At 43.6% G+C, this 12,040-nt stretch overlaps 1 protein-coding gene across 4 annotated transcripts in view; it reads left to right on the top strand.

Annotated features, from left to right (window-relative positions):
* The window catches only part of adgrl1a (adhesion G protein-coupled receptor L1a), a 99,474-nt gene that overhangs the window by 80,596 nt on the left and 6,838 nt on the right, over window positions 1–12,040 (top strand). For all 4 annotated transcript variants that reach the window (XM_065965108.1, XM_020640950.3, XM_065965109.1 and 1 more), the window contains 12 exons: window positions 1,327–1,507; window positions 1,697–1,819; window positions 2,695–2,903; window positions 3,007–3,180; window positions 3,751–3,960; window positions 4,551–4,771; window positions 5,076–5,142; window positions 5,271–5,362; window positions 5,534–5,702; window positions 5,985–6,140; window positions 7,301–7,397; window positions 10,848–10,970. In XM_065965108.1, coding sequence (XP_065821180.1) covers window positions 1,327–1,507; window positions 1,697–1,819; window positions 2,695–2,903; window positions 3,007–3,180; window positions 3,751–3,960; window positions 4,551–4,771; window positions 5,076–5,142; window positions 5,271–5,362; window positions 5,534–5,702; window positions 5,985–6,140; window positions 7,301–7,397; window positions 10,848–10,970 — 1,822 coding nt within the window. The remainder of the gene's footprint in view (window positions 1–1,326; window positions 1,508–1,696; window positions 1,820–2,694; window positions 2,904–3,006; window positions 3,181–3,750; window positions 3,961–4,550; window positions 4,772–5,075; window positions 5,143–5,270; window positions 5,363–5,533; window positions 5,703–5,984; window positions 6,141–7,300; window positions 7,398–10,847; window positions 10,971–12,040) is intronic.

Raw genomic sequence — 12,040 nt, 5'->3', positions numbered from 1 at the left:
TAAATGAATTGTAAGTGTGAAATAGAATGGTAATATGTCTGACATAGCACAGTAATAAATGAAGTGCAGGGGAGTGGAGAGTTTCTGGGAAATTGTAGCAGAAGAATGGAGACTTTGTACTTTGACGTAATCAAGAAACATGTTGACACTTAACTAAAGCAGAGTAATTACCAAGGGGTAATAATGAAATCAAGGATTAACTGAGAATAACAGAATAGCTAATTAATAGCTAATGGCAAGCCCTGAAATCTGTGAACAAACTGTTAGACACCATTGTCTAATGATTTGCCACTAGATATCTCTGAATCATCACTCTCAGCACTTTTCTACTGAACTATTCCCACCTTTTCTTGATTTGTGCACGAAACAGCACAAAACCTAGAATATTATATGATCGGTCCCAAGGAAAGCATCTTTATTTCATGATAACCTTCAAATAAATTTCATTTTGATCAGGGCTCTCAGCATTATTGTATTAATTAATCACAATCAATTAAGATCCTAAATGTGTTGAGGTTTTTTTGTTGCCTTTTTTGTTATTTTTGTTGCTTTTTTTTTTTTTTTTTTTTGCCATTTTGTCCCTTTAGGCACACTGTTGTATGTGAGGTCTCTCAGCATTTAAGATTTAAGATTCTCACAGCTATGGAAAAGAACGACAGTGCTACGTATTTGATTGGCTTTTTTCACTTCAAACCTTTAGACATCTCATTAGTCTAAAGTCATATCCACCTTGTGACATCAAACATTTTACTTTTACCTTCCTCTTTTTTTCCTTCTAGCTGTTTTCATTTAGTTTTTGATCTGTAATGACTTCCTTTTGCCATAGTTCAGTTAATGTCATAACCTCTTCTGCAAGTTCCTTTTTTTCTTCAAAATAAAAGCAGGTTTGTATTCAAACAGGAAGTACCCTCAGCGAAAGACAGAGCAAAAATTCAAAATAAAAGCCTTACAAAAAATCTGGGGCGCAGTGGTTAGTGCGCGCGCCCCATGTATGGAGGCTATAGTCTTCCAGGCGGATGGCTCGGGTTCAAATCCAGCCTGTGGCTCCTTTCACTCTCTCTCCCTGATCTCCGACTCTATCCACTGTCTCTCCTTTAAAGGCAAAAAAAATCTTGAAAAAAAAAAGCCTTACAAAATCGCAATTAACTGTTGGAAATAAGCGATTAATCACATTTAAAATGTAATTGTTTGACAGTTTGAGACATTTTGATGTCTCTGGTGGTATTGTTGTATGTTTTTAGGTGTATCTATGTCTGGTTTCGCTTTGTTGTGGAGTGTTCCCAGTAATACAGTAGTGATGAATGCTAAACCCCCTGCATGTTCCAGGCTGTGGTGCAGACAGTGGACAACTTGCTCCGTCCTGAGGCCCTGGAGTCATGGCAGGACATGAACAGCACAGAGCAGGCCCACACTGCCACCATGCTACTGGACGTCCTGGAGAAAGGGGCTTTCCTGCTCGCCAACAACATGTATGGGAATCACTTTTCTGACCGAGCGCCCAGCATTGGTAAGAATGAAATTGTTATGATGGAGTACTGGCTCTGTGGTTGAACTGATGTTTGATCCACTTTATTGCAATATACCTCTAAGTTATGACTCTTCATTCTCTCTGGGGTGTTTTTTTTTATATAAAAGTCAGCAGAAAAGTCTTAATACTTTTTTAATACTTTTTTTCGTACTGTGTTTCCACCATCAGAACTGGAGGTGCATGTTCTGAACACAGAGATGGACCTGCAGGATTTGTCCTTCCCACAGAACTATGCCGGCGACAGCACCATCCAGCTATCAGCTTCCACTATTAAACAGTACAGTCGCAACGGTCAGCAGCTCTTACTCCACCCCACCCCCACCCAAAGGCCTGACAAAATTACACTGTCCCGTGCAGCCCACTCTCATGTTTCCATTTGCATTTTCAAGGGAGCTTAAAACAATCTGCATGCAGTTGACTAAGTTATTGGTTCATAATAATGGGCTAATCAGATTAACAAAAGTGCTGAGACAATTTCTTTTCTTGATGGTTTCTTAACAGCAGTCTTAATAGAATAGCTGGGGAGGCGTGTAGATTACAATCGGCCCCAGTCTGACAGAGCAATCTCAGCACTCCCTCTCTTCTCTCATCCCCATTCCATTCCCTCGCTCCGTCTCTCCGCCATCTTATCCCCCTCTCTCATCTCTCTTGTTTTAAGCCCCCCCCCCCCCCCCCCACACTCCTTCCCCATCTCATTGCCTCCTCCCTCCATGGCCCCCTCATCCCGTACCCTTTTCTGTTTTCTGTCTCCGCTTGGCTCTGCAGTGGGAACGAGATTAGAATGATTGAAACAAACGCACATGAAATATTCATCTGGAATAATAAGAGATCTGTGAATGCTTGAGGGATGAATGTTCCATTGCCCTCCACATTAAATCTCGCTCTCTTCCACCAGTCAAAATGAAACGGTCCTTACCATCATTCTAACCTTCACTAACTCTCTCTCTCTGTCTCCCGCTCGCTCGTCCTGTCACTCCCCACTCTCTATCTCTGTCACTCTCGCCACCATTACCATATTATGCCCCCATTTCTGTGTTTGCTCTTCTTTTTTTTTCCCTCTCCCCTCCCTTTATATCACCTGTATCCACCCTCAATATGAAATCTGCCTGTTTTTTTGCTTCTTATTCATTCTCTCTCTATCCATGTTTTTCTCCCTAAATGTGTAGGACAAGTCAAGGTGGTTTTCATTCTATACAAAAACTTGGGTTCCTTCCTTTCTACTGAGAATGCCACAGTGAAGATGGAGGTGGAGGGACCGAGTCACGATAAGAAGCGTCTGGCGGTTAACTCCCATGTAATTGCTGCCTCCATCAACAAAGAGTCCAGCAGAGTGTTTCTCACCGAGCCAGTGGTCTTTACACTCAAACGCCTACAGGTGCCCTTCTTCATTTCTTAAAGTGCTTCATTTACAATCCGTTTAAAGCACTCAAATTGACTTTTCCCCATCATCCCTCTCTTTGTTTTCCCTCTTTCTGCAGATGGACAATTATTACACTCCAAACTGCTCCTTCTGGAACTACTCGGAGCGCTCCATGACAGGCCAGTGGTCGTCGCAGGGCTGCAGGCTGCTGGACACCAACAGCACACACACCACCTGCTCCTGCAGCCACCTCACCAACTTCGCTGTGCTCATGGCTCACCACGAGCCCGATGTGAGTAAACAAGGGCGGGGCGGACTCACGGTTAAAATGGAATCCCTGTAATTTATGCGGACGTTCAGTCGTGGAAGCATTAGCGTTCACTCACTCTCAGTCACACACCCTCACACACACACACACATGCACATAAATGTATCCTCTCGAGGCTGACAAGCTCTTTGTTTTGAATTTTCTCTTTTCCCTCTTTCACTCCCACATTCAGGGAGGCACATGCTTACAAATTCATGTCCTGATACCTCGAGCTGACATTCACATGAATTTGAATGTCATGTTTTTTTTTTTCAGGACGTCTTGTCTCTTGTCTCTACACTTTAGCTCCTTGCATATATTTACAAATATTAAAAAAAAGCAATTCTACTCTTTCTCTCCCCTCCCCCTGTTCTGTCTGTCTCTCCCCCTATTGTTTCCGCCCTCCTATGTTCTCCCATCTATCTCTGCACGCCTTGTCTCCTATTCCGCTGTCTTATCCCATATTTTGTCTTCTCAATTTGTCTGATTGTGCTGTCCCTCTTTTTCTTGTTTTTCCTCCCCCACGTTTCTTCCCTGTTTTGTTGCACTCCTCAGTACCAGGGGCGAATGCACGAACTGATCCTGTTTGTGATCACGTGGGTGGGGATCGTCATCTCCCTCGTGTGTCTGGCCATCTGCATCTCCACTTTCTGCTTCCTGAGGGGACTGCAGACCGACCGCAACACCATCCACAAGAACCTCTGCATCAACCTCTTCATCGCCGAGCTGCTCTTCCTCATCGGCATCGACAAAACAGAATATCATGTGAGTGTTGTTTAGCTGCATGTTTACCTGATAACTGCCGAAGATTCATATTTTTTATGGGAAAAGGTCATACATAACTCAAGTTTACTGCCCTTTTTAAAAATCACTGTAGTACAGCCCCATCTTTAAAAACATTCCTGTGCCCCTTGTGAAAGTGAGTCATCAGATTTTGTCAGTTTCTGTGCCTGGCAACTTTCAAAGTTTATTGAAAATGACAGCACTATATAACTGAAAGGCTTTCTTTTATTGAACGGTGACAGTGAAACTATAATTTTAGGCGGATTCATCATGTGAGTCTATAAAACATTAACGGCACTGGGTAGAAATTACCTCTCAATAATATGCACAGAGCCAGTCACCCAGGGGGCAGCATTCCTTTTTCCTCTCTGAATGTCCAGATCTACTTCTGGTAGTGACTCAGTTCTGTCCTCTTCTGCTTTTTTACCCAGTTATATGTCGTACTCTGAACTGTTTCTCCACCTTCACCTTAATATTTCCCTCTTCTTCTTCTTCTTCTTCTTCTTCTTCTTCTTCTTCTTCTTCTTCTTCTTCTTCTTCTTCTTCTCTCTATCTCCTGCTGCTCTCCTCAGATTGCCTGCCCCATCTTTGCTGGCCTTCTGCATTTCTTCTTTTTGGCTGCCTTCTCCTGGATGTGTCTGGAGGGTGTGCAGCTCTATCTCATGCTGGTGGAGGTCTTTGAGAGCGAGTACTCCCGCAAAAAGTACTACTATCTGTGCGGCTACTGCTTCCCTGCACTGGTGGTGGGCATCTCGGCGGCCATAGACTACAGGAGCTATGGGACCAAGAAAGCGTACGTGTGAAGACAGGCCTTTTGCACCTGCAGATTGAGAAGTAGGATTATGCTATTCCCCCAGCTGGAAATGTAATATGCACTGCTGTGCGACCGACTCCTGCACCTCCCCGTGGACTGGCTTTTCTGAACACACTTAGCCAAAGCTTGATGATTAGCCCTCATAAGATAATCCGCTGAGACAGGGAAACAGTGTGTGTGTGTGCGTGCATGGATATGCATGTGTGTGCACATGTCTGAGAGTGTGTCTTTGTTCATGAGCTCAGTTGTGTGTAACTCCCTGTTCTCCTCTATGCTACTCCAGATGCTGGCTTCGAGTGGATAACTACTTCATCTGGAGCTTCATTGGACCCGTTTCATTTGTGATTATGGTATGAGCTTTACTGTCAGACAGTGTGATTTCCCCTCTGTATTGTATGTAAACCTTTATATTCTTGAGCTTTTTAACAGTGAACAGTCAGTCAAATTTATATTGATTTGTTGCGTCTTCTCTCCTTAGCTCAACCTCATTTTCCTCATGATCACTTTACACAAGATGATCCGCAACTCTTCAGCTCTCAAACCTGACTCTAGCCGTCTGGACAACATTAAGTGAGTTCAAATAAATCATGGGAAGCCTTGATGGAGGTGCATGTTTTTTTTCTTTTCTAAAGCAAGTTTTTTTTTTTGTAAATAACTTCAACTTTAACACCATCAAATGTACCTCTCTTGGTTGATTTTCTCTGCATATCAAGTCATTCTTTTCCTCGTCCATCTCCTCAGGTCGTGGGCTCTGGGGGCCATTGCTCTGCTGTTCCTGCTCGGGCTGACGTGGGCTTTTGGCCTCCTCTTTATCAATGAGAACACGGTTATCATGGCCTACCTGTTCACCACCTTCAATGCCTTCCAGGGCATGTTCATCTTCATCTTCCACTGTGCCCTGCAAAAGAAGGCAAGGACACAAATTGTTTTAAACTGAATTTAATTTTGTGAATAAGCTTAAAAGAGCTATGTGGAGATAGATAGATGGATGGATGGATGGATGTGCTTGTCTGATGTATAATAAGTATAAATGTTCTGAGTGATTGCAGTAATTAAATGTTGCTGTTGCAAAGTATTAAAAGCCTCTCTTGCTCTACATTGGGTGCAGGCTATTTAAACTAAGTGTTTGTGTTCATGAGTGGCTTTACAGCTAACCCACTGTGCCAATGGTGTTATTATTATTTTTTTACAGGTCCATAAGGAGTACAGCAAGTGTCTGCGTCACTCCTACTGCTGCAGCCGCACCTCCACCACCAGCTCCCACGGCTCCCTCAAGAACTCGGGCCTGCGTGCCAACAACCGCTACTACAGCGGCAGCCAAGCTCGCCACGCAGCGGCCCACAGACAGGTGGGGGAAGGAAAGATCAGCACACAATGAGGATCGCACACACAAAGCAGTACCCTCGTTAATCTTTACACATCAATCAGACCGCTGTTGAGATTTAAAAAAAAAAAAAAATTCTTCTTTGTGCAAACATGAAGTGAGTCTTTCTATGTGGGAAAATTGTTTCAGTGGAAATCAGCGTGTTTCAGTGGAATGGAATGAAAATCCATTTTCATGCGTCAAATGACTCTTTTGATAATATCAGATTTTTTTTATTTCAGAGCAGTGTCAAAGACGGTGTCAAAACTAAATAAATCGCCTAGGAAACAAGGGAAATTTCCAAACCCTGCTTGTATATCTTCTCTTTGCTTTAAATGTCTGTTATGTAAGACTGTGAAGTACAAGATGAGTTTATCTGTGGGGGTTTGATTGCTGATCAATACCAATGACTCACTGATTACTCGGCAAAGTGCTCACATTTACTTACTTTCAGCCCACAGTTTATGTTTTTCTCCTTTACCAAAGACTAAAAGATGTGCGGCATGCGGGACACCAATGTTACAATACATTTTGTTGTCGCTGACAGAGCGGCACTACAGTATGCAACATCGTGTCATGTTCATTGGACATATCTTTCGCAGATCTGGTCTAATCAGCCAGCGTGTTCCTCTCTTTGTGAAGAATTTTCACTTTTATGTTTCTATCAAGTTCTGGCAGTGCTGAGCTTTACCAGAGGAGATGACTCATTAATAATGATATTCTTTGAAGTCCACAGGCTATATATAGACACAGGCACCATACTAGACATCCGGTTATACTTAGCATGATGGCATATGCACAATTGGCAAAGACACACAATGACAGTCAGTCCTCAGAATAAACAAACAAGCTTCCCCACACTTTAATGAGACACTTTTAAATAAGAACTGTATCAGCTGCTGCAATCGTGTCTTACACATCTCGAGTTTATTATCCCCCCCCTCTTGATTACATGACATAACTGTGCGCCTCTTCACCTAGCACCTCAAACTCTTTGTCTGCCGTGTTGTTCTGTGCAGATTAGAGTGAGCCCTACAGTTTTGATTACAGCAGCCCCACTGAGTACCAAAGTCTACCCGCTGCGTATCTATATTTAACTTGTTGTCTGTTTGCTGCCACTCACTGCGCTGTGCTCCTTCTTCCAGAGTCGGATCCGCAGGATGTGGAACGACACGGTTCGGAAGCAGACGGAATCTTCTTTCATGGCGGGAGATATCAATAGTACCCCGACACTCAACCGTGGTGAGGCCTCCCTCTGTCACTGCTCTCCTTTCCCTCCCTTAAGTTATTCACAGTTTAATGCACACAAACACCAAGGTGCTCATATACACAGCCGAACCGAAGCCTGGGAACATAAATGGTAAAGAGCTTGTATTGCACTTTTCTAGTCTTCTGACTTTTCAAAGCACCTTTCTACAGCACATTCACATACTGATGGCAGAGGCTGCTATGAAAAGTGTCCATTAGTATTAACTCATTAATTCATAAACATTCACACACTGCTGATGCAGCAGCAGGAGCCGTTTTTGGGTTCAGTATCTTGCCAGTATCTTGCCAGGCTGAGGGTTAAACCCCTAATATTCTTGTTGAGAGATGACCAACTCTACCACTGAGCCAAAGCCCCCCCCCCCCCCCCCCAGAATAGGGGACAGAGCCAAAGCAAATCACTGTAATCCAGTTTTGAATGTGCACATATTACAGGACAAAACATTATGAGGAATGTGTTCACATGCCTTGAAGTCAGTGGTCCGGGCAGCGAATAGCAGTTAGCAGCAATACATGTAGCTTAAATTGAATCACATACGGTGGGAGGCAGGCTGGTGGGCGAAGGGTTTCAGTGGCAGCCTCTGGTCAGTGAAAGCACTTAACAGCATGAATACACTGAGCTCAAACACTCACTAATTAGTATATGTACGTGGGCGTGTCGTTGTTCTCAGTGATTTCATTTTCCCGTTGATTAAATTAGGCTGATTTAATATGTATTTATTTCTGAAGGCAATAATACCAGCTTTACTTTGAGAAAGAGTAAATGTAGCCACTCGACTACGTCTTAGATCACTTTAATTGAGTGGCGGAAGACAAAGTACTCGCTGTACCTCCTCGCTTCGAGGCATTTCTCTGTGAAATGATGAGCCGTTGAAATAGATGCATCCGTCTTTGCCTTACTTGTTTATTCTATTTTTATTTCCCTTTTTTAAAAATCTACTTAAGAACTTAGTTCGCACAAGGATGAGGATAAATATCCCACGTCTTAATACAGATTGTCTCAGTCACTTTCAGTGATTTGCACTGAACTGTTTGACTGTTATGGTGCATCAGCCAGATATATAAGCACATTTTATATTGTTCCTATACTTAGATGTATAAACCAATCTAAACATGTTCCTCACATTAAATGGTAAATGGCCTTTTCTACTCAAAGCGCTTTTACACTGCATGTCACACACTGATGGTTGGGTCGATATGTAGTATCATCCCATCAGAAGTAACTAATGCCATTCATACACCTCCACCGCAGCAGCGGGAGTAATTCAGAGTTAAGTGTTGCCCAAGGACACATCGGACATGATGCCCAGCTGGGGATCGAACCCTCAACCTTCCAGTTGAGAGGTGATGACTCTACCAACTGAGCCACAGCCGCCCCACATTAAGGAAGATAATTCCATCTTGAGATGATCAGTCTAGTGGTATATTATAGATGTGCATGTGCTCTGATGTTATTATAGCACAATACTTTAATAGCAATGTACTGTGGTGGTAATTACACCTGTGAGTTAACTGCCAGTTTGCACTGATCTGACCATTTTAAAGCTGCACTGCATTGATCACAACCAAACACATTTGTATCGCCTTGTGTTATAGCATTGACTCATGCAGTCCCCTCTGAACTCCACACAGAAACCTGACTAGTGCAATAGCAGTTATTTGAGATCTGTGAGACGTGTGAAGTCACCCGTTGTCTCAGCCTCAGCAACTGGTGGCGTCACCGCCACAGCCTTCAGTGACAGGAATGCTATCAAGGTTGACTCAGGTTCCGGAGATGAGGGTGGAGTTGGGAACAGGGGGGGCTGCTGATGATGACATCGAGGCAGTTGCTAAATCAGCCGTCACTCTCTATGCTAATTTCATCCATTTTCCTTTTAATGAACTGATTAGCGTGTGAGCGAACAGGGGGTAATTATTCTAATTGAGAGGAGTGACAGGATCAAGGCAGGGGGTGAGGAAGAGAGGGGTGCTACGAGGTAGGTTTGGATGAGGTGTGTGTGTGTGTGTATGAATGTGCGTTTGTGTGAGTGCTGTCTTCGTTTGTGTTTGGGCAGGTTGGTTTCTAGGGTTTTTTCGTCACGATAGAGCAATCACCAGGCGTGGTGGAGGCGCAATGTGGATCATTTCATGTTGTGCTGTCAAACACAAGCAACTGTGCTGTGAAGCCTTTATTTTCTGTGCTTCTGAGAAAAAGTTTGTTAGTTGGCAGAAAGTGAAAGAAAGTCGAAAGGGGAGCGCAGGAGGGAGGCAGAGGAAAAGAGAGGCACAGAGAGAGAGGCACTATCATGGAGGAGTAATTAAAGAGGCCAAATCTGGAGAAAAGACGCAATGCTGTTATCACTCCAATCTCAGATCTCTTTGATTTCTCCACTTCACTCCTTTATGAACCACAATCTCTTCCTGACAATAGTAATGTGTCCGGACAAGGCGTGTAGAACATGCACACACATTCTCTCACACACAGCCTCCCCTGATTCCCTTGCCCTACTTTCTCTCCCCACTTAAAGCCAGTTCCCTTAATTTTCCTGCAGGATATTCCTATGAGGTATACACACAGACGGCTAATCCAAACTAATTTGGTGTTGTTTGTTAAAATCTGGCACGGGGAACTGAGAAAATGTGGTTGAGTCAAGACACAGCAGAATGAGCCAGAGAATGGAGGGAGACGGGTTTGTTTGGCATGCCAGAAAGATGGACAGGGGAAGTATAAGAGGAGGGGAAATGACAAATAAATAGCTGTATGTGAGTGCATATTTTTTTTATTTTTTTTTTAGAATCCCCTGCTCCCTTGCTGTGTGATGAACAGTAGGCCTGAGACCTGAAGGTTGCACTTTGCCTTGGACTACTCTCCGTCATGCTGTCCTATTTTTAATTTCATGGCATTTCTGTTCGAGTTGCCTCAGGCTGGAGCCATACATGGGCATTATACAACATTCTCAGTGTGCCATTTCTTTGAATTATATTTGTCTTGTAGTGGCATTCACATTTCACTGGGAAATTAACTGTGTCTCAATGGCTGCACCCCTAGACTACATAATGGCATGCATTACTGTTCTCCCCATCTGACTACATTGTCAGGAGCCAAAGGAGGAAAAAAAAATGACTGGCAATGCTCCAAACAGAACCTTTCCCCTGCAATTGTATTTTTACTCAAAGGTTACAATCAGGAGGCATAAACATTGAGGAGAATACTGTGAAATGCATTACTCCATAAAGCAACGGCATAACAAAAATACCCCCATCTGAATAAACAGTAAATATTTTTATGATTCCAGATGTTATTACTGAGTCGAGGAATGTGAAATTCAAAATGTTACGGCTATTGTATTCAGTGTTTCTGCTTCTGCTTGCTCTGCGTGCATTTGTATGGAAAGATAACGGCCTCTTTACAATGACGTTCATTTGTGAAATGTTTGTGTCTTGCAGCGACCATGGGCAACCACCTTCTGACAAACCCGGTGTTACAGACTCGCACTGGTACCTCTCCGTACAACACTCTGCTGGCTGAGAGCTTCACCCCGCCCTCGCCTGGCGTCTTCAACTCTACTGGTTAGCGCCTCATTAACGCTTTTTATATACACTGTGCATCCTCCTGTCCATTACGCAGTTTTTTGATGTGGTATAGTCAAACACTCTTTCACAATAGTGTGTGCGTGTGCTTGCGCATGTTGGTGTGTTGTTTTGTTTGATGGAGCTGTCAGACGGATTCACTAGGCTGAGCAGAACAGAGCCAAACAGTGCCTACAGCCCAACCAGCCATCTGGTCAGATCTCAAATCTTCATAAGAACAGCCACGAATTGATGAGAAGTTTAGCTACAGCTGTGACTGCCAGAAATGTTGACGACAGTTTTCCCCGTCCAAGGCAGAAAAAGTAGTTTGACGCATTTAGGGATCAGACTGTGTCCCCGTGGCGAGGGACAGTCCAAAATGGAGTGGGTCAGTTAGCTATGAGTGATCACTGATAATGTGTACTTTCTTCATTCTCAGACTAAACATCTCATGGTGCAGTGCCATGTCACTGGTACTATTATGTGCATGTCTAAACCTTCAGAGTGAGACATGTTCTGGTGATTCCTCCCCCTCCTAGCTACATTCCCTTTGTAAGGGAAAACTAAGATTGTCAGGAGCTGGTTGCTGCGCCCGAGTGTGCACCCACAGAGTATCAGGCCCAGTGTCTGCGGACTGAAATTTAAAGCGGCGTTTCTGTTAAATATTTTAAAGCCCCCTTGCTCAATACGTCAAGCCTGATGGCCACTGCCTGGCAGCCAAGACATTTTTAGAAGAGAGTGGGAGAGGAAGCAGAGAGAGAGCACTTCATTAGAATGTCTAATTACCCACGGCACCACCGAAGAAGAAAGTTGATTAAAGTCATTCTACGCATTAGATTTAAAAAATGAACAGGCTTCTCACTTTTTGGGTGGCTGTGGCGTTTGCTTTTCCTAGGCGGTGCTATTTGGGTGAAAAAGCACCCAAATAGCACAGCAAAAACACCTTTGGTGCACTGAAGGGAAATCGTAAAATAAACATCACCGCTACTGTACAAGGTTTTGTATGAATTATGTATGCATCCAGGTGTCTCTGTAAGTAGAAAATAAGCACCTAGAGTATCTTTTGTGGC

The sequence above is a fragment of the Labrus bergylta genome, chromosome 16, assembly GCF_963930695.1.
Source record: "Labrus bergylta chromosome 16, fLabBer1.1, whole genome shotgun sequence".
Taxonomy (NCBI): Eukaryota; Metazoa; Chordata; class Actinopteri; order Labriformes; family Labridae; genus Labrus; species Labrus bergylta.
Note: the sequence above shows the minus strand (reverse complement) of the source record. Positions and strands in the feature narration are given on the sequence as shown.